This window comes from Pterocles gutturalis, unplaced genomic scaffold (genome assembly GCF_000699245.1).
Source record: "Pterocles gutturalis isolate BGI_N339 unplaced genomic scaffold, ASM69924v1 scaffold12818, whole genome shotgun sequence".
Lineage (NCBI taxonomy): Eukaryota > Metazoa > Chordata > Aves > Pterocliformes > Pteroclidae > Pterocles > Pterocles gutturalis.
In genome coordinates this window covers 52,882-75,241 of record NW_010120638.1, presented here as the reverse complement: position 1 = coordinate 75,241, position 22,360 = coordinate 52,882, and the positions used below count along the sequence as shown (strand labels likewise).

At 40.4% G+C, this 22,360-nt stretch overlaps 1 protein-coding gene across 1 annotated transcript in view; it reads left to right on the top strand.

Annotated features, from left to right (window-relative positions):
- Nucleotides 1–22,360, top strand: part of PLXNB2 (plexin B2) — a 79,336-nt gene that overhangs the window by 33,671 nt on the left and 23,305 nt on the right. Inside the window, exons 14-21 of the mRNA XM_010076983.1 lie at nt 817–925; nt 13,564–13,700; nt 14,334–14,501; nt 16,080–16,188; nt 17,962–18,186; nt 18,663–18,839; nt 19,301–19,440; nt 20,507–20,607. Of these exons, the coding sequence (XP_010075285.1) occupies nt 817–925; nt 13,564–13,700; nt 14,334–14,501; nt 16,080–16,188; nt 17,962–18,186; nt 18,663–18,839; nt 19,301–19,440; nt 20,507–20,607 (1,166 nt within the window). The remainder of the gene's footprint in view (nt 1–816; nt 926–13,563; nt 13,701–14,333; nt 14,502–16,079; nt 16,189–17,961; nt 18,187–18,662; nt 18,840–19,300; nt 19,441–20,506; nt 20,608–22,360) is intronic.

Here is a 22,360-nt window from a genome sequence, read left to right as displayed (position 1 = left end):
GGGAAAGAGCAAAGGAAATGAGCAGTGATGCTTAAGGTGTGTCCTATATGAAACTATCTGCCTGCACAGGCTACAAACATTGTATGCCTCCTTATCTAACTGTATTATCAGCTCTCCATTGGGTATTTGTCCCAGTTTTCAGGTGTGTCGAATCCTTATTGCATTTTCATGCTTATATTCTGTGGATCGCCTGGCTGAAATAAAAATTTAAACATCCTAGCTATCACTCAGCAGCAGTGTTAGTTAAGGCAGTGTTTTCTCGGCCACTGTTCCTTGACCTCTGATTTTGTGTGGGTTATCTCAGCATTTATTTTCAGAGAACAGTAATTCTAAAGGGATTTTGATTGTAGGTGTGAAAATACAGTAGTTCAAAGCTGAAAAATGGCAAGATGCACAACAAAAGTATCCACAGCTAAAACACACAAGGTTATAAGATAGCTGACGATCTGATTCTTACATTAGGATGGGGGGAGGTCCTTTGTTTTTATGAGGTCCAGTGAAAACCTTGTGTAGGGTTGGAAAGGTTCATCTCTGAGTCCTGGGCTGAATTTGAGTCTTCTGTAAAAGGCATCTCTGCTAACAGACTGCTAAAATAGCTGCTGTGTACAGTGCTCAGATTTTGTTTTTACATACCTTTAGACAGATTAAACTACTCTTGAGTGTTTTTGCTGGGAACCTGAGGCAGCACTCAAGTACCTTGTGCAGGATCAAGAGAAGTTAGTGCTTTTGCTGGCAGTGTGTGTGGTAGCTCGCATACATTGCATTGCTATTGCAGCTGTTCCTTCTAACATATAAACTTACATTCTTTCTTGCTAGGATTGTATGTCAGGTTGGACCAATGAATGAACCAAAACAAGGTCAAATTGAAGTTGACATCAATGGAAAATTAGGTAAATCACCAAGTGAAGTGCTGTTTACATACCAGGTAAGTGCATTTTTTTTCAGAGACCTATTTTACACCTCCTACATGACTTAAGTTAGAGGTTTACCTGTTAAGCACACAGTAGCTTGTGTTTGCCTTGCAAACTTTGTTTCATCAATAGCACCGTCATTCAAGTATGTTAGAAAACACTTAAGTCAAGCATTTCTTTGTGCAAAGGGTGCACCAAAAGTCTATTCTGATCAATAGATCCAGAGTCAAAAATAGGATGATGTTGTTTGCAATTCAAGTTAAAAAGATGTGTTAGAAAAGAAACTGTAATAAACTTATTCAGTCATGAAATAATAATTCTTAAGTGTCACTACTGAATAAAAAAAATCAGCACTGCAAAAAATTAGGTATTCTTTAGATGCACAATTGGTGCACTATTTTAATCACAGTGTTTAGTCTAGCCAGTGTTCTTAATTACAAGAATGAATGCAAAGCAGCTGAAGAATAAGTAAAGAAGCTACATTATTTTTTTAATAATTTATTTCATTCAAAAATACGGCATGCAGAGCCACAGGCAGTGTGATGTGTGTTCATATTATGCACGTGCTTTGTTTTCAGTGTCACTATGAAGGAGAATTTCATTTGTGTCTTAATTGCTTTACCCTAAATGTGGCCCTAGGTTATAGGTGGTCTAGCATGTGGTTTTAGCAGGAAGTAGCTTTATCTGTATCTATGAGATTTTCAAAATTTGTAAGACCCTGTGATAGCTGAGAGGTTTATTTCTGTCCTCATATGGATACTTAGAATTACACCTATAAACTGGAAGTCTATAAAACATAAAGGGTGGGTTAGGCTTTTATCTTCTCCTTTATTTAAACTTCTGTCTCATTAATTCCTGATCTCTTGTGAGAAGGAAAGGAGTCAGCAGTAAACGATGGAATAGGTCAAGAATGACAACTGAGAAGACGATGTTCTTGTTTTTGCAAAACAGGCTAGAAGTGTTTTTTCCATAATTTCCAAGCAAATCCCTCCTCTCCCTGGTGATATCTCTGCAAAAAAAACACTGTGTTTGCTTGAAATGTCCTCTGTTCCTTTGAGGAAATGTAGGTTATAATCAAGTCTTTCTTCATGGATCTCATTTGTCTTAACCAGAGAACAACCTAATCTCCTGTGTTAATGTGTTTGTGGTCTCTAGGACAGAGGCTATGGCAGTAAACCCTACATGAGATGGGATTTTGACATTAACCCATTGTGTTGGGTACATTTTACACCAGTTCTCCTGTGCTTCTCCTGTGTGTAAATATTCTCCTGTGGTTTGCATGAAAACCACAGGAAGAAGTTACAGAGTGTGTTGAAATGTAATCTGAAGCCCCATGTAGGTTTTGAAGCCTGTCTGTGAACTTGTTCTGGTGTGATTCCCTGCTCAGCCCATCTGGGAGGTGCAATGAGCAGTCAACACTTTTGGGTACATAAGGGAAAGATTCTTGATCGCCCATCAGTGAGGCGCTAAGAGAAGCTGCTGTGCACAGGCATCATCCAGGTGGATGTTTTCCTGCAAGTCCAAGACTCCCTCTGTGCCAATCTCTGCCTTCATCGAGGTCACTGAAATATCAGATACCTAAGCTAACTGCTGATAAAAAACATTTTTATTTTCTGCAAAAATCTTTCCATGGGAACTCTATTTACAAAATGCAAAGCAATGGCAAATAATATAGTCCATACTTTAAAACTGGTTAAATTGGTTTCTAGTTTCATTTCTCTATGTTCCATGAGAAAATTAAGCCACCTGTGGACTGCAGTAGGATTAAAGTCAGTGCAATATTCATGCACACCTCTACAAGTGTGACACAAGCACTTTTAGCATGAGAACAGAACATGATCAGAGCAGAGAATCACGTCAGTTTATGTTGTCTTAAAAGCTACAGTCTTGTTTCGCTGCTGTTTTCAGGGAGTTCTTTGGTGACTTCTTTCAGCAGACATACAAAATCTGTGCTTTGTTTGAAACCTCTTCTATTCAGTATATACAAAGGAAAGAAAATACTCTTCTTTCCAAGAGACTTCCTAAAATAAATTTTCTATTATGTATTTCCCTCTTTCTTTGGCACATTGTCTGGCTACCCTCCTGCTGGTAATTATCACTTTTTACTGTGTGCTCTTATCACCCAAAGCACAATAGCTTCAGCATTAGCAGTAACCACTCTAAACGTGGCACAGGGCAGAAGTGCAGGAGCAGTGCACAGGGAGACAATGCAGCTGCTCAGCCCGGTGTGTCTATGTACACAGGGGGTGTCACCATACTCCCCGTAGCCTCAGCCTCGTACACGTGACTAGTGTCTACCACCAAAAGCACACAGTCATTTATCAAGTAGATTGGATATAAGGAAGATTTTTTTTGTGTGTGGTAAGGGTGGTGAGGCAGTGGAACAGGTTGCCCAGAGAAGCTGTGGCTGCCCCGTTATTGGAAATGTTCAAGGTCAGGTTGGATGGGGCTTTGGCGGGGTTGGACTAGATGGTCTTTGAGGGTCCCTTCCAACCCAAACCATTTAATGATTCTGTAAGTACTACTACATTTGGCTTTTGTTGATACCCAGTCTGAACAATGAGATGCATTTTTAAAGCTGGATTGATGAGGATTAATAGTCAGCACAACTTGGGGCTCGTAGACTAGTGCTTCTGCCCCATCTGCCAGCACAGCACATTTCTGAGCCAAGGAGCATGTGATCCATTAAATGGGTCAAAAACCCAGTCAAAAGGGAAGCCATAGTTTAGATTTAAAATGATTTATGAACTAAAATGCCCTAGTCCACAAGAATCTGTGCTGTGCAGTAAGCACCTCATCTATATTTGCGTAATAACAAGGGAAAAAAACTGTTTCTCTCTCCCCATCACAGTTTCTTTGTCCAACCTGACTGCTGTTCAAGTCCAGCCATTCCAGTGAATTTAAACTCTGGTAACCTAGTCCTCCTCTACTGATATTTCTGTTGTTTCACTCTAAGCATAATGAGGCAATAACTATTCTCCTGTTTAGTGAAATAGAAATGAAGTGATGATAAATTTTAATAACCAGCTATGCAGTACATCTGGAACACTGACAGCTTGGCTGGTCTCTAAGCAGGTGGAGCAGTAGCACAGCTAAAAGCCAGTCCTCCTTTTTTGTTTGTTGTTAACAGTATCTGATTTTCATGTTACTATGACAGTGTGAAGCAGTATCAAAGGAAGGAGTCAAGCTTTTCCTGGGTATAAGGCCCAGATTTGCTGATCTCACACAAGCGTGATTCCTTTCTCAGAATACCTCATCTTCAGACTCGAGCCACCAGAACAGAAGTTTGCAGCTTGTTCTGGGATCTCCATTGTTTGTTTGCAAGAGCAATTCTATGAGTTTTAGGCTGTGCAGGTTAAAAAGACTGTATGGTTTCAGAAAGCTCAAATAAATGTAAGATGGTGAAATTAGAGGTAGAACTTTGCAAAAGTGTAATAAATTTCTGAGGTGCTGGAAGTAGTTTAGGGACTGGCTTGGAAGTAATGACTTCTAGTAAATTACCTAAACAGGATGAGATGAATAACCAAAAACAGGAAGAAAAAGGTGATAAATTAGAGTCTGATCTGAAAACAAACACAAACATGACTATTAGGTGAACCTGAACAGCACAGTTACATTTTAACAAGGTGCACTCCTCCATCTTAATCTACTCCCAACTTGACAGTTTCCTCTTACTGCCATCCATCCTCTACTTTCCTTTGTGATGTTGGAAGCGGTTGCTCTGGGACCACTCACTGGTGCAGTGCCATTAGTGCCACAAGGCTTTTGTGGAGGGTTTTAGCTCACTCATTGATTTTTCTCCCTGTGCCTTTACCTTAACACATGCATTTTACACTGTGGTTGGGGATTTTGGGTGGAGTTTTGTTGGGGGTGGGGGGTGCCATTACAATTGATGCTGACTAACCACACATCCACAGCAGTCTGGAATTGCTTCCAGAGGATCTTACTTTATTATTGAGTCCTGGAGCACATCTTGTTTGTGTATCAGCCTGCATAGGGGCCAGGAGAACTCCTGGGTAGCTGAGAGTTTTAGCAAAGTTGGCCCTTCTTAATGTGGATATTAGTCTTAATTCTCTGTTGTCTGAGGTATGCACTTAAATACATGTCCCACCATCCAGTGCTCGTGGTTCTGCTTGGAAGCGGCCAGTGAACACTGGCTGTATGATAATGCAGATTTTCCAGTCATGCATGCTTCCATTTCTCCATCAAACCTGTCAGCAAGGCTCTGTGGTCTTTTCAGAAAATCATGTGGCGTCTGCCTCACAGTAGAAAGATGCTGCCTGCAGTCCAAAAAATCAGTTGTTTAAAATACCAACCCTTTGCATAAGCATCCCATCCACAGCAGACAGCACACAACGTGCATTGCCAGGCAATACTCTGCCTCGGCACCTGGAGTGGCTGGAAGCATTTGATGAGTTCACATGGTGTGAGGTTTGGACAAAGCAGCCCCTGAAAGCCAGGACTCTGCTCACTCCTCTGCTGTTGCAGAAATAACCCAGGAGCTGAAGCCTGGCTTGTGTTGTGGATGCTGTGCCGAGGCGAGCTGGTGGGTCAGGTCAGCCACTGCGGTGAACACCAGGCTGCCAAGAGTGCGCAATGGAAATTCTCTGGTTGAGTATCCTGTGAGTGGGTGGCTTGTCTGAAGAAACAAGAAGCAGGCTCCCTTGAGTCTGAGAAAGGAGGGAAGTGGAGGGGGAAAGAGCAGTTCCTAATGACTTGCATGCCCTGTTCAGAAATTTAATTTAGCTTCTGTGGTTACCTTTATAGTCCATTAAATGACATTTTGACCTCCAAGAAGGTGACTGGTGTCTCTACAGCACTTCATGGGCTATGCCTTTATTGCCTTTAATTTTTGTGTGCATTATACACAAGCGTTGGCAGAATAATTTGGCTTTGAATGTGGGGCAGGTAATTTTTGGTAACAAATTAGTTGTTCTACAGACCTGCTTCAAGAGCCAGAACTTAGTGCAGCTGGGACTAGGATAAGGAAAGGGAAAGGATACTTGTGGAGGAAAGGATGGATGAGATAAATGCAGAGCAATAATGCACTCTGTACGTTTGTGAAAATCTTGCCCACATGTGTGTGCACTGTCAGCAGGTTCTTGACACAGCACCCCTGTGCTCTGCTTGTGTGGAAGCACAAGAACCCATTCCTACTTGTGAAGATGTGCACTTGCATCAAAGGCAAACCCCCAACCGGATGTCACTGCCTACAGGAGCTGGCAGAAGGGAGCTTAGGTGGCTTTGCCATTTGCTGCCCGTCACGTCCATTTGAAAACATCCATCTGTTGCTGGCTTCCTCTTGTGCTGCAGCTGCCATCTCTCATGGCATCACGGGGTTATACTCTGCCACCATCCTCTTTTCCCTCCCTAGTTGTCTCTCTGCTTGTGGTCTGGCACAGTTGAGTTTTCTCCAGCATCCCCCTCTGAAGTATAGATTTCATGCCAAGTTTTCTTTGCATCTCCGTTAGGCTCCCCTCTGTTGCCTTCCAACTGTTCCTGAACTTCTGGCCCCTTGTGTTCCACCAGTAGCCTCCTTGGTGGCTAGTTGTTTCTCTCTTTGATTTTCTGCATTAGTGAAGGATAAAGGGTAACACTTTTATCTCGGTGGTGTAGTTTGGGGCTAGAAACTGCCTACCACATATTAATATTATAGTAGATAGTATCCCTATTTAGAGTCATGTGCAGGAATATAAGAAGTTGAGGATGTACTTGGTGATAGACGGGTGGAAAAGTAGAGAAATGGAAAAAGAAGACATGCAGAACGTAGGTGATGCTCCACAGAAGTGCACTCCGCTTGTTCTTGAATACTGTGCAAGGGACCAGAAGTGAGTTGGCTGGACATGACAGCATAAGCCAGGAAAGCTACAAAGCAAACAAACCAAGTGAAAAAGAACGTGAATCAGCCTGGCAGATCAGATCCCAAATACAAGTCGAGTCAGTGGAAAAGAGGCTGGGGGAATGGTTCTCTTTTGCACCTGTCTATCTTTAATGGTAAAATTGCAAAGAAGCTGGATAGAAAAGAGAAGAACAATAGAAGTAACCCTGCTGTTATCCAGGTAAAAGCTGTGCTTTGATTTGACACCCGCAGACCACAGATAACTAAAATGCTGGGAGCTGTCTGAAAGCATTTCCAGCATGTAAAAGGTATCTTTTACTAAAATTGTAATCAGAAACCTGAAGAAATAAGAGATCACCTTCCTAACTGTGCAAAAAGAGTCACTGCAAGTCATAAAATATTAAAGATGAAGAAGTTCATTCTAGATTAATAAACAGGATGAAAAATGTAAGAGCTGAAATGCTAATGCTCAGAGGGTCTGCAGTAGCTGTGTAAGAGCAGCAGTCATGTACATTGCTAATAAGTAAGTTCACGTCTAAATGTGATTATAAGTAGAACAGACATGGAGATAATTTACCCTCTAGCACACAGAAAGGATGAAACTACAATGAAAAATATATCATCATTTCTGTGAACAGATTTGTAAGTAGGAGGCAAAGGATACAAACAGAGCAAGCAAAGGAAAGACTTCTGGCTGCGATGGAGAAAACAAGACACTGGAAAATGGCCTGAGTGTGAAGTCAGATACATACTGGGGCCAGTGCTAGCTAGTTTGCCAGTATTTTTCTTTATTTTTTTCCAGTACCTCTGCGCTGAGGAAGCGCAGAGCGCCTCAGAGGACAGACTGTTGCAAGACTATGACTTTACTGTGAGGTGAAACAAAAAATATATAGTTTGTGAAGCTCAGGTTGGTCACCGATGCAAAGATAAGGCAGTGCCAAACAGGAACGAGTGACACGTAAGGGCATTCATTAGTGTTACAAAGAGAATAAAAGAATTTGCTGCCAAACAAGCTAGCACTATTTGAACACTATGTACCATAAGCAATGTACGAGGACTTAGAAATTCTCATTGTCTCATTACATTGTCTCATTACTTCATATTGAAGCAGACAAGCACTGCTTTCAGGTAAACTGTATCAATGGGATGAGCACCGACCACAGTCATAAAACAGAAGAAGTAACCCATTTATAGCATTATTATCCTTCCAGCAAGGTTGCCTAAAGCTTATCAATGTGCTGGGAAAACTGCTTATCAGCTCCAGAATACTAACCCAACAGTCTGGTACAACATGGGAAACTTGGGTTGCAGGTGGACTTTGAGACCTCTAGTTCAACATTATTACACCTAAGTAGGATTTAAGGAAGATTTGTATGTAAGATACATAAAATGCTCATATTTCCCATCACTGACAAGCTACAATCTGCTCGGAGCTACAAGCAAGAAATCCTGTTGAGATCAAATTATTTTTTCAGGATAGACCATGCAGTATGGAGGAAGCTACACCTATCGACATGTTGGGCTAGATGATCATTGCAGGTCCCTTCCAACTGAACTATTCTATTCTGTTCTGAATAGCATAGCTGCGGGTGTGCATATGTTTTACCAAAACTGCAAAGCCACTACGTACAAACACAGGGCATGATCATGAGAGCATAAGGCAGTGGGGAGTCCTGGTGGTCGTAAGTTACTTTGCTGGGAGATGGCTTACCAGACGGCAAGAAACAGGCCACTGAACAACCAACAGACATTGGAACGGCCTTTTTTAAACTAGACTATCAAGAACCCCACATAACAAAGTAACCTGTTACTGCAGAAATTATTTGTGCTCAAACTACCTGGAAGACATGAACAATATTTGCCCAGTGACAAAAGGAGAAGTACAGAGCACTGAAAGAACATTCCTCCATTTCAAGCAATGAAATATATACAAATTATGATTTTCTACACTTTAAGGAATTATAAAACAAGGGTTAAATTAGTGTTTGCAAGGTTGTTTAAATTTTACTGTGTCTGTGAGAAATGAGTACTGCCAAGTCCTCACAATGGCTGACATTTTCCAGAAGAATTATTGCAAGACTGCTGCGAAGTCCATATAGGACACATAATCAAGTGTTCTGCTTAACATCATAATTGCATCGAGCACTGTGGTGTGATGTTATAGTGGTGCACTGCACTGCGATGAGACAGAAAGTGTGACTTCCCCTGGGCACCTTCTGACTGAGCGAACAAAGATCCCGAGGTGCAGAGGTCTGAAAATGAAAGCAAGGTATTTATTATGACAGCAGGCGTGCTTCTGATTCAGAGACTGAAATGAGAAAAGAGCAGAAACAAGGAGACAAAAATCCTGTAGGGGATTTTGAGAAGGTGGCATCACTGATCTTGCAGCACTTGAGGTCCTAGGTTTATCAGTGCTGTTTGTAATGGTTGAAAATTCAGTATTGCTCAGGATTGAGTCCAAATGAAAGGGGGTTGCCTCTTGGTAAAAGCAGCATTTTTTATTATCCCTCAAACAAGGTTTGCAGTGACGATTTACCCTTTGCACCTCTTTTTCCCCTGCAAGGAGAAGGAGTCTCATGTACGTCTGTGGTAAGCAATGAAGAGCTGTGGGATTAGGTGCAGCTTTGCTAGACTGCATAAGATATGTAAGATAAGACTAGACCTGGCAGCTTCCAAGGGTCTGAACCTCTCTGTCCCACTGGTGAGTGCCACGGCAGCCATGGGAAGGGGCTGCTTTCCTCTTACCTATACCTTAGGTAATGCAATTCTTGTTGAAGGCTTGTACCACCTTGTTGAAGGCTGTACAACCAAAGGTAGCTTTTCAAATTATCTTGGCTTTCAGGAAAATATCATTCTCCTGCTGATTCTATCTACTTAATTGCATTTTTGAAAAATGCTTCCAGGTTGAGCATTGGGATGAACCAATTTTTTTTTTCTTTATTGATACTCTTAAGAAGACCACCAAGTAGGCCAATGTAGCTTTGCTCTTTGAGCCATCCATTAATATTTTAGAAGAACACTAAAACTTGCTCGTAGCACATTGGGTTTGCAATAAAATGGATGTTGAAATTGTTAAAATTCTTGGTAATTTATTTTAACTAGTTGTTTTTTGTGGCAGGTCCTTAAGAGGAAGAGAAAGGAGGAAAATGTGAAACAGAAAATAGCAAGTTAAAATTAACCAAATAATTTTCCTGACAGGTTTATAGTAACAAACTGCTACTATACAATGCTTTGTCTTAGCAGTCATGCTGAAGCATTCCTCTGCACACAGAGCACAGTTCAGCTTCTCCTTATTAGATCATCTTTATGAGGCATTCACATTATTTTTTCTCTGGTGAGCTCTTTGTATTTGTAAAATTACTTTAAATATGTTAAATAAGAATACTTTGAATTAAGCTGTTTTAAAAGAGTCTTTTGAGGAACTGCTGCAAGACCAGTGATTAAAGGGAACATAAGAGTTAAACTATTCCACCTCCTCTGTGGCTGCTACCTGCCTTTGCTGCCTTGGTTTTCTATTCAGCCTGAAGGGCAGCTGAGATGTGCCATTCAGTGGTGCAGCTGTGCGACTGTGCCGTGGACGAGGTGAAGCGTGGGTGGCATGTTCTCCCGTCCAGCATAGCCCAGCTTTAACTTCCAGCAGAGTCAGATTCTTGCTAAGAAAATAACAGTTTCTGGGGAAAAGGGAGCAGATACTTGTTCCACTTACCCATTGCTGCTGTGTTGTCCAGACATAACTTTGCTGTTTGGTTACCTCTATATCCCTATTCCTAGGGAGGCAAGCGTAGGCCGCCACTGAAAGGTCCCCCACAGAGAGTGGTGTTGGATGGTTCTGCTTCAAGTTCATGGCTTGCTTGATATTTATTGGTTGTTAGCAACAGAGCCAGCTGACGCCCTGCCAAAGTTCCCCATCAGATAACCCAGCAGAGCTTTAACAGAGCAATTATTTCACATTTTTGCAGGAAGAAAGGAATACCACTGTCTAGCAGAAATTCTTAGCAAGCTTCCTTTCATTTTTTTATGCTGAGGTTACGGAGAACAGTAGTGTGTGATGCTTCAGAAACCTTTTCTTTTTCCTTTCCTTCCTAAACGTCTGCTTAAAGGCTTGGCTTTAAGTGGTTTCTTGTTTGTTTCCTTCCTAATTCTGTCCTTAGAGGCTAGGCTTTCAGTGGAGGTAGTATTTAGGGAAAAGGCTACAAGTTTAAAATAGCTTTTCTGAGGTACAGGGATAACGAATTTGTCTATACTGATTCTTCAGTGGTTCTTGGGGGGTTGCTTCTGTCTGAGAGCTGTCCCAGGCATGTTATGCAGCTAATCATTGCTGTGGATTTTTACTGCGGATGATGCAGTGGTTCAACATGCTTAACAATTTCTAGCAAGTAAGATTTAATTTGAAGTCAATAAAAGGTGTATTTTTCTGTCCATGGGGTAAGGTTGCACTTAAAGTATTTGATACATTTTTCAAAGCAACTCACTGACTGTATTTCATATACAATTTTGATTGTAATTTTTTTAGCAACAAAATTGTTACAAAAATGCACAAATAAGCCTTTCTGTGAAGCACATGTTTATGCTTGTGTTAATTTAAACTTCAAGTGTGATTTTTTTAAAACTGACCCCCTCAATCTTTTTGTTTACCTTGGGGTGACTTATTTCAATTTAGCTTAAATCAGCAAGCAATTAAATCCAAAGAAGAGTATGCACAGAGAGGGTTGTATTAGAGCTAAGTGAGCAAGTTTTAGTCAACTCTGTTATATTCAATCAAAGCTCCTTTTTGCTTACAAAATGCTTTAAAGTGACTTTGAGTCACTTCCCTACATAAAATCTTGTAACCCGAGTGATGTACTGAATTAAAACAAAATCAAAGGTTAGCGCATGAGAGCAGTCATATGCTGCAGAGACATAAGTCTTGAGGAGTGAAGGGTTTACAAACAGATTTCTCTCAGGGAAGAAAAGCAATTGACACCCAATTAGTGTTAAAGCATATTCCTAAAGCTCAATGACTTGAGAGCAAATTACAGTTGTCATTGTGGATTTGTGAAGTGTGCTGAAGCATGATGCATTCCTTCAGAGAGAAGTTGCTCAGACATGAAAATGTAAAACAAGCACAGCAAGGACGACTTCTCCACGTTTCTGTAAGATCTGTGCTTCAATAAAACAAATTTGTAAAGTAACCACGAGATCCGTTTCCTGCTGCTTGTTAAAAACCTGTCAGTGGCTCACTGAGCTTTGAACCGAGCTGCTGTACACCAGTCCCCCTCCTCCCTGCCGTTTGTGGGCCCTCCTTTTGGAGCTGTAAACTGACACAGAGATGGCAATCTGTGCCTGAGCAAAACAACATGGGGGAAAGGTTTTGCTTCATGACTAGTAAGGTGTGAGCCTATTGCTCTCTGTTTCTGAGCAGGGCTTTTTTCCCCTTAGGGTGGGAGATCAGTGCAGTGTGGTGGCAATCAAGGAAACCCTCACCAGCAAGGGAAGTTTTCAAACGTCTTTGCTCTTGCTGTATTTGTGTACGCTTCATATGAAATAGCCCCAAGCTTGGGCTTTATTATCAGCAGGAGGAGGAGAGCAGATGTCATTTACAAATAGACATGAGACTGGGAAATAAGCTTCTTACTCATTTGACTCATTTAAGGAAAGCTTGTGTTTGAATATGCATGAAGAAGCAGTTATGTATGAGAAAAGGCATTACTTCGTCACAGCCCCCCTAAGCTGTTGATCTAGTATGCTTTAGCAAATGCAGGGTCCCTTGTAGCAATGCCCCCGCCGCACACTTGGACCTGGCACGGTGCAGGTGGCAGTGGTCGGTGGGGGACCACCTTGCTGCCTGCACGCCCAGCGGCTGTTGCCCCTGCGCGAGGACTGCGGCACATCTGCAGGCATGGCCGGGCCACCGAGTCAGCAGGCAGCACACGCCTGGAGCTGGCTGGTAACCCATCCCATGCACAAGCACAGCTTTGGTCAGCCTCTTACTTCAGGAGCTTCCGTGTTGTCCTGAATAAGGATGCTTTTCTCAACTGGAAGCAGGGACTACTTGGCGATGAAGTAATTAAGTCACACTGCTCATGAAAAGCCCTCACTGTTAATTTACAGTATTTGTCATAGCTCCCGGAATACAGTCATGGAAACAAAGACTGCATTGAGAACAAAAGGAGGGAACTTATTTGAGAAATTTAGATTTCCAACAAATTTCATAACAATTTGAAGCTTATCTGCTTGTTTCAATTGGTTTTAAGAAATCCTCTCCAAGGTTCTAAGTGCACAAAGAAAAGTTTAGCATTTTTGAATTTTCTTGCTTTCCAAGCTTGTTGCTCAAGAGAAGGATAACAATTTTACTGCAATTAAGAGCCTTATAGATAAACTGAGTCTCAGTATTCTTTCTGTTCAGTACCAGTTTTGAAAACTTTGCTCTGTCTCTCCCACAGAATGTAGGAAAGGGTAAGGGAAGGTGAAGGCAGACTCAGCCATGAGGAAGAGAGAAATCTTAAAATAAGTATGAAAACAGGATATCCAACAGGAAGCTCTCACAAACTTAATGGCAGTTAACTTTACATTTTGTAAATAGGGAATTTAAATTAATATAAAACCTCATAAAATACATTATGGAAGAAGCATAAGTGCATTCACATTATCTGTTACTTCTTCTTTCAGCATGAATAATGAAAGGTTTTGTTTTCTTTTAGAAGAATTGTCTGTCATTAGTTTTATTATTTTTCATGTAGTAATATTAAGCTTCTTGTAGCCATTATATGAATTCATAGTGGTGTTAATTTTATTTTAGTTTTCTTAATTAATTTGACCATCTCCTCCTTGCAGGAACCTCATCCTTCTGAAATAAGACCTCAAAGTGGTCCACAAGCAGGTGGAACCACACTTACCATCACTGGTACAAACCTGGCCACTGGCTCCAAAAAGGATGTTCAAGTTTCAGTTGGTAGCCAGCCTTGCAATGTGTACGTACCCTGAGTAACTAACAATACGAGCTGTATCCTAACAAAGCGCTAACCTTTTCTGGCCTTTAGAAATTACACAATTCCATTGTCTATCTCTTCATGACTCATCTCATGCAATGGAGCTCTGCACATAATGTTCAGACAGAAACTCGCTCAGAGGCTCCAGTTGGAAGAAGCAGCTGTAAAACCACCAAAGTGGGAGAACTCAGATATCCAAAGAATTTTCTGGTTTTGGCTTTCTCTGCTTGACTGGCTGCTCCAAATCCATCCATGCTTTCACTCTGCATCTCCTCAGTGGTTCCACATAAAATCTTAATCTTCTAGTGCCCCTTGGCTTGTTCCTCTCACTTCTTTTTCCATTTATTAGTGATTGCCCTTCTCCCAGAAAAAAGGAATGACACAAAGTGTGCTGACACCACATTGTTCTTGTGTTTGTACACTATTCCTTTTCATATCCTCTATCTTTTTCAAAGAGCCTAAGTGATCTAAAGAAAGTATTTTCTCATAACTACTCAGTGCCTAGCAAAAATAGAGCCCTTTTTTGTTGCTTCTGGAATACTACAGTAAAGAATACAGATCACCATAATGTTAGTAACTGAAGAATTTTCCTCTTCTTTTTCTTCTCCAATCTAGCACTGAATTTGGACATGAGATCGTTTGCATTACAGGACCTAATAGCAAGGTTGAAGCTGTTGAAGTCACAATGAACTATGGGGGCACAGCAATTAGTGTACCAGGGCTGTTTTCATACAGTGAGAATCCTACTGTCACCAAGTTCCTGCCAGTAAATAGCTTCAGCAGGTAATGAAATATTTGTCATAACTTCATTTACAATTGGGTTAAAATATGTATAATTTATAATAAACCTATTACATATAGAACTGTTTGAAATAAAACCTCCCATACTCCATCCATGCACATATTTAGATATGTAGAGTTAGTGAACTTTCTTAACTGCAGCTGATGTTTGAAAGTATTCTGTTTACCTCCAGACGTTATTCTCTGCTTCAAAGCTAAAACCTGAAACTAGAAAAGGTATTGAGCTTCTTTTAAATGAAAATGTCTCAAAGAAAGAGATTTGAAGAATTTCAGCATGATGTCAGAGAACATCATCTTTGCGTTACTTACAAATCCTTATCCTGTAAGGGTAACCTATATAAAAGGTTTCGAATTAAAAGGTTTCTAACAGTTCTTCTGTGCAACTTTTAATAAGTAAGCTGGAAACAGAGGATGGTTATAGCTTGTCATCTCTTTTTGCCGTGAGGAAAAAAAAAATACCTTTTTAGGAAATCTAGATCAGAGTTCAGTAAGGCTTTTAAAGGGTATGATCTGTTCTGTGATGGTACTAACACCCCATGTGGTAGATGTTCCCTCTAGAAAAAAAGCTCACCTAGTACAAACTGTGAAGGCAAAGAAATGAACGCCACTCTTGTAGCAAAATGGCAACTCATCTGTGTAAAAGTCCTTGTAACATACCTCTGGTTTTGGGAGTCATTCTGTGCTCAATACAGGGACAAACTTGTGGCCTTGGATCACATTGATTTCTGCTCTTCCCTAATATTCTGGTCTTTCTGCTTAGTGGGGTACAGTTGGCAGAGAGACATCATGATGTTTCCACTTTCTTTCAGTAAAAAGTGTAACATCGTGACCTTACAAACAGGCCATTAAAAAAAAAATTGACCGTGACCTCTCTTGGAGAAATTTGTAGCTGCCTCCTTGAATACTGAGCGGTGACTTATGTAAAATAGGATATGTTTTTAATATTTGCTTTTGATTTTTGATTTGGGTGGTTTGGGGGCCTGGAGGGTTTTTCTGGTAGATCAATAGTGATTTACCCCAGGGGATTTAAAAGACTTATTTTTTTCCTTTATATAAACCAAATCTTACTTTAATGGATTGCCTTGAGGATTGCTAGCCATCTAAGTCCATGTTACTTCAGTGACTTTAATTCTCACTGGCAACTTACATGGGTTCTTCTAATGCAAATGCATTATTTTTTAAACAATGTGTTGCAAACGAAAGGGAATAGAGACACCAGGTCCTTACAGACCTGTGGAAAATATACTCTCACCTTTGTCTCTGTGTCTGGGGTAGGTGGAGTGATTTTAACAAAAACATTGGAGAAGTAAAGCACACAAAGATAGGCATCAATGAAAAGCCACAAATACTGACAAAGCAATTTCTACTTTTTTATTCTGCTGTTTTAAAATGAGTTTGAAGTTGACAATGCTGCTTTTAAATGCTGTAGTCATCAATAGCTTTAACAGAATTCACTTGTGTAGGACATTTCAGTGGAAGTCGTAGCAGTGCAGAATAAAGCAATCCAGAGACGTGATAGTTTGCCAATGACTTGACTTCTTTTTTAATTCTGCCTTTCAGTGGAGGGAGAAATATTACAGTAACTGGAACCGGTTTCGAGCTCATCCAGAGTTTCTCATTGGTGGTATATGCAGAGCGTCCAGAAGCAGGGAAAACAAATCTCAAAAGGGTAATTTTCTTTCTTTCTTTCTTTCTTTCTTTCTTTTTCTTTCTTTCTTTCTTTCCCCTCAAAGGCATCACACTGTATGCATAACATGCAATCTGCTGAAAAAATGCATTTACATTTGCCCAGTGGACTTCACTGGGCTTGGTGTAGAATAAGGTTTGAACAGATTTCTGGGTCTGTTCAGGGTTTCCATGGAAGAAGAGCCTACTTCTGCCATCTTGACCTACATTCACTTGTACCTTGCAATCTTCTCCTTTAAAACTATTTTCATTCAATATGAATAAGGATAGAAGAATTAAGCTTCAAGTGGTAAAGTGGATGTATTTCAGATTTTGAAAGTGTTTATTTTGTCTTTATCTTTCTCCTTCTTTTCCCCCTGCAAGCTTTAGAGATTTGCCTGAAACGGGACCCAAATCCAGACAATGCTGAGTACTCGGCTTTGCACAGTCAGTGCCTTTTATTTTCTCACACCTCAATGAACCGAGTCTTCTTTTCTTTCTTGCTTCATGCATATTCCACCTATAGCATGTTCACAAAATTTGTGAAAAATAATTTTAAAAAAAACCCAGAACCCTTCTCGTTTCCATGTTATGAAGAACTGACATTACTGATAGTCTCAATTTTCCACTCCTCTAATGAAGATCACAATTTAAGTGAGGACTTAAAAGTGATCTTCTAGTAAGAACACTATAAGACTTTTTTTAAGGCTGGCTCTTCAATTTAAGACTGTCTTGTGATCAATATAGAGTTGGTAATGTGCATGTTTTGTATTATATGCATGATTCAACTTTTAGAGTATGCCAAAGCCAGCTGGATTTGGGTCCATCAGAACCCTATCCTTAAATAATTTTAAGAGGAAAACTGCCTAAGTTTCTTAGGCCATAAACCGCAAGACGTAATTATCTTTGTAACATTAACTCCCAGGACAATCTTAAAGTCTAGTTAGCATTCTTGACAGTGTTTATCAACATTTCTTATCCAACTCCTTATGTATGCTCAGCATCTTCCCAGCATGTTAGCAAGTTGGCATTACGTACAGCACACATTTTTGGTTAACACTAGAAGCTTTTCTAATCTTTTGTTTTGTTTCCACTTACATTACAATATCAGAAATGTAGGGGAGAAGCTATCAAATTACATTTCCCAAAGTGAGAAACTCAGGTGGTGATAGAAGAAATGTTAAGGGTGCCTATTAGTGGTGTTGGCTGTGGTTGATGTTACTGAATGACTGAAGGAGTTTCTAGGATAAAAACATTTCTGTAATTGGGAATGGAGGACAGGTTAACTGAGTTGTTACCTTGAGTAGTTGATTGACAATTGGTAAATTTTATTCCAAAATTTCACTTAGCAATTGTATTGAATTTCAGCAAGGTATTTTACAGTATCAGTAGAAAATAATCTACCTGAGATACTTCATGGTACAGAATATGATCTGGATTAAAGCTGCCATGTTAACCTCTTAATCTTAGAGCAATTTAATTATATCAGCCCAGTGTAGTCCAGAGCCACAGAATTCGGAGGCAGTGGAAACTGATCTGTAGCCTAAGTTTTTTTCTGCAGGCAGCTGCTGAAACATAATAAATCAATAATTTATTCCCATCATCAAATTTGTTTCATTTTCTTTTTGGAAAATACCTCATATTATGTTATTTCTGCTGTATGGAGAGGATATAAATCCAGTGGTTTTATTTCTACGGTCTAAAGTTATCAACAGATACATACAGGAATGAGTCAAACTCTAAAATGTGCGTTTTCTTCTTGTCTTGTGTCTTACAGTTTGATGGAAAGCTTGTTAACAGACTCAATGAAACCACAGTGGTTTTTTCTTCCCCACCAATACTGGAAGACCCAGAAAACTATAACATTACCACTATTATTCTAATGGATCATTATCATTTGGTTGTAAAAAATGAGAGCCACTCCTTTGCCTATGTTGCAGACCCAACCTTTGAAAACTTCACGGAGGGCATAAAAAAAGTCAACAAACTTATTAATGCAAAGGTAAACTTGTCAAGAGATGGTCATTGCTCATTTTGTCCTTGAAGCGTGTATAGAATTCTTCCTTTCTCAAAAACCCTTAACAGCTGTTTGGTACCATGCCCAAAATGCTTGGTAGAGTCCCTTACCTCTTCTAGATGATGAGCATTGTCAGCTCCCCTTTCCTTCCTGCTCACCTTCTCGGAGATAGTTGCTACCTTTTAGCCACACTTTGGGTTTCCCAGGGATGCCCTCCTGCTGAGCCTGGCATTTGGAAATGCCCTCTGCCATAGAGCTTCTGAGGACTGGAGGGGACACCTCTTCTTGCACCAGGAAGGAAAGGAGAGGAATTGCTTAATTCCCAACCACTGCTGTTCTGTACACTGCAGAGTGCAAATCACATCTGCTACTAAAAATTATCTAAATGGGAAGTTGCAACGCAGGACTTCTTGTCTCCCAAGACTTTGTGATGATGACATAGCCTTGTATTTCGTGTCTAGGGCAGTAACCTGAACAAAGCCATGACGATAGACGAGGCCCAGGCTTTTGTGGGTGACGAGCCTTGCAACATAAAGACACTAACGGAAACGGACTTATATTGTGAGCCACCAGAAGTACAGCCTCAACCAAAGAAACGGCAGAAGAGAGATACCATCAATAACTTTCCTGAATTCATTGTATGTTACCTTTTCAATAAAATTTAATATCATGTGTAAGTGACACCAAGATGGTGCTTCTTAAGTGAAGTAATTTGTTCTCCAAAGTTGTTGTAGTACCATGAAGAAACTCCTTGCAGTTCTTTCTTCCTCCAGCTTCTGCCTGCTGTCTAGAAGACGTCACACATAAAGAGCAGTCACAAGCTGCCAAATGCCTTCCACCTTCATTACATAGGAATGTAAAATTGTAGCTAGACAGGCTCAGGGATTTTTCTTCCTCTGCTAAGAAAAATAAAAATACTTCATGGAATAAAGTGCTAGTGACCTAAATTCAGTATAAAATATTCATAAATGTTTACTCTGGTTGGCCGTTTGAGCTAGAAATTCACTTAGTGAGAATTACTAAGAATCTAGAGCATAACTGAGAAGTGAACCACTGTCCATTTGCACTTTTTGAGACAAATGTCTGCTTATCTAATTAGGTGAAATTTGGACTCCGGGAATGGATCCTCGGAAGGGTGGAATATGAAACACGTGAGATTGACATCCCACTGAATCTTATTTTGCCACTGGTACTTATTCCTATGATAGCAATCATCGTCATTTCTATCATCTGTTACAGGTAAGTTGCTTTCCTTAGGTTTTTTGCTGTCCTAAAGCTTTCAAGGTACTACCTGATTGTTTTCAGCTCAGTCTACAGAAATTATCTTCATCTTTTTTATGAGTTGCAGAGTTAAGAAAAGCAGTTACAGCTGGAAATATGTATGAGCATCGATTTATTCCTCTCATGCACAACAAATTCCTTGGTGTCGGTCAGCCCAGTCCGTCCTTTATACATAAGCAAAACAATTGGTCCCAGGCTTGCCAAGCGCAAAATTGCAGACTGAGTTGCACATGTACATTCTTGAAATGGCAGCTAAAGTGCCTCTTGTGAAGGAGTTAACTTATTCTGTGTACATATCCATCAGTGTTTATGCTGCCTCATTCAGCACTGCAGGCCTGAGCTGGATGGGTTTGGCTAAGGGATCATTCTGGCCTTTCCAGCTGAGATAAGTGTTACCCACACACAAATTTTGTGATTAATGGTGAAATTTATGCTTCACAAAGGGATAGAACAATGTCTGTATTTCACTTAATACCTACTAAGCCCAATTTTAAGATTAGTAATGAGGGCCTCATACTGTCCCTCAGGAGGGGGTGGATTCACTCTTACGGTGCGTATCAATATAGTCGAAGCAATGCTGAAGTATGCACTGCACAGTACTGATGTTCTCGTGGACCGCCTGCAACCTTCTCAGTTCAGTCCCAGACACACTCCCAGGTGGCCCAGAGCCAGTGCAGGACATGTTGCAAGCAATCTTTGTTCAGTACATCCAAATTGAGTTTCTATACTTAATATGTGATTGAAAGCATTTGTAGCTACTGCTTATTGGATTTTAAATTGCTGACCCCCAAGTGTTCTCTGAAGCAGCAGGCCTGTGATGGAGCCAAGTTGATTTACACAGAATGAAGACTTGGTCCACTGTTGCTGTTCTCCTCCTCCGTTCTCTTTCTGCTGCCAGTGTTTAAAAAGAAATCCAAATGAGGAAAATGTCCTCCAGTCCTTTGGCTTTCCACCCAGAGCTGTTGTACATTATTTACTTTTGCAGTTTGTAACTTTTTAAAAATCTTACCTCTATTTCATAAAGACGCAAGAGCCAACAAGCAGAACGAGAGTATGAAAAAATTAAATCACAACTTGAAGGCCTGGAGGAGAGTGTCAGAGACCGGTGCAAGAAGGAGTTCACAGGTATGGCTGATACTTCCACTCCTGTTAGTCCTCTTGAGCAACCAGAAGATGGACTGGAGCAATGGTGCTAGCTTGCTAAAACTGTCTTCTGGGAAAAACTAATTAGTAGATCTCTGTAGTCTTATTACTGACACTGACATACAGTGGATATTTTGTTATTATATATGAAGTACATAAATAAAATAAAATGGGCAGCTGAGGTTATTAAAGGAAGTGAATAGTTTTAGTCTGAAGGAAGCACAGAGTTAGCAGCTGGGAAATAGAAACTAGTTGAGATTGGGGTTACTTATAGCCATTAACGTGAGTGGCCATTGATATGGAGGAAAAAATGTTTTAAAGTGACTAACCTTGCACTTAGTATTTAGCACAATGGCTGTATGTGCCAAGTATACACATTAAAAACTTGTTTTGAGAGCCGCAAAATTTACTTGCAGCAGTCAGCGTACGAAGGGATAATGTGACAAGCTCACAGGAAAGAAATAGCATTTTGCCATATTTATCATGGGAAAATCTTAAGCTTGATTTGAGGAGCTAGCTAATTGCTCTGTGTAAATGTGGAGGCATCATCCCAGGGAAGGCAGCGGAAGGTGTGAAGGCTCAGCATTTCTACATGTTGAACTACTCATTGCAGCACTTAAATTAGGCATCTAAGTGCAAACATTGCAAATATTGGCCTAAATGATTACCATGAAATGTCACCTCTTCATCTGAATTATACTTGCTGTTGGGTCATGTTGAAATAATCTCTACTAAAAAAACCCTCCAGGTTTTATTTCTAAAGAGAAATACATGATTTTGTATTGACAGTGTCTAAATGCAGGAATGAATTAAACATCAATTTCAGCTTAGAGTTTGAAATTAATTTAAGAAGGTCAGGGTATCTCAAAGATTTCAGCCATGCTGGAAGCCTCTCCCAGTCTTGTTTTTCTGGCATTTCTGGGACAGGATGTTCTTTTCTTGTACCAGCTTGCTTTCTCTGGAAAACCAACTCCTTCCAGGTTGCGGACACAAACCAGAAGCAAATATTTAGATTATATATTAGGATGAAATTTTTTCCTGTGAGGGTGGTTAGACACTGGAACAGGTTGCCCAGAGAAGCTGTGGATGCCCCATCCCTGGAAGTGTTCAAGGCCAGGCTGGATGAGGCTTTGAGCAACCTGGTCTAGTGGGAGTTATCCCTGCCCATGGCAGGGGAGTTGGAACTAGATGATCTCTAAGGTCCCTTCCAGCCCAAACCATTCTATGATTCTATGACAGTAAAATTAAACACTGAAGTCAAAACACTTTCTGGATCTGTACTATGAGACTGTGATGTCAACAGCACGAAGTGCAGACAGTCTAAAATACATGGGACCAAAGATAGCCAAGGGACATCAGGGAGGAAGTACAAATACTACAAAGCTGCAAACCACAAGATACTTTCTCCCTCAGCTTTGCTGAATGCTATAAAACAAAGAGGTAAATGAATGAATGAGAGCAATAAAATTGCTGAGACAGTAGGTCACTATATTAATTAACATGGTATTCCAGTCAATCAGCAATATTGGGTAATTGGAAAGCCTTCAGCTAGAATAGCAGCTCCAAAGGATGATTCCCTAATCGTTGTCCCTTTTAAGAACTTCAGAGCTTTTGAGCCCCACAGAAATGTTTCCATCAATTTCAGTGAACCATTTAATCTTCTTCCTTCCTTGATTGCTATGTAGTTTTTTTAAATACCTTTCTTTATTGCCTAGACTCAGATGGAATAGACTGT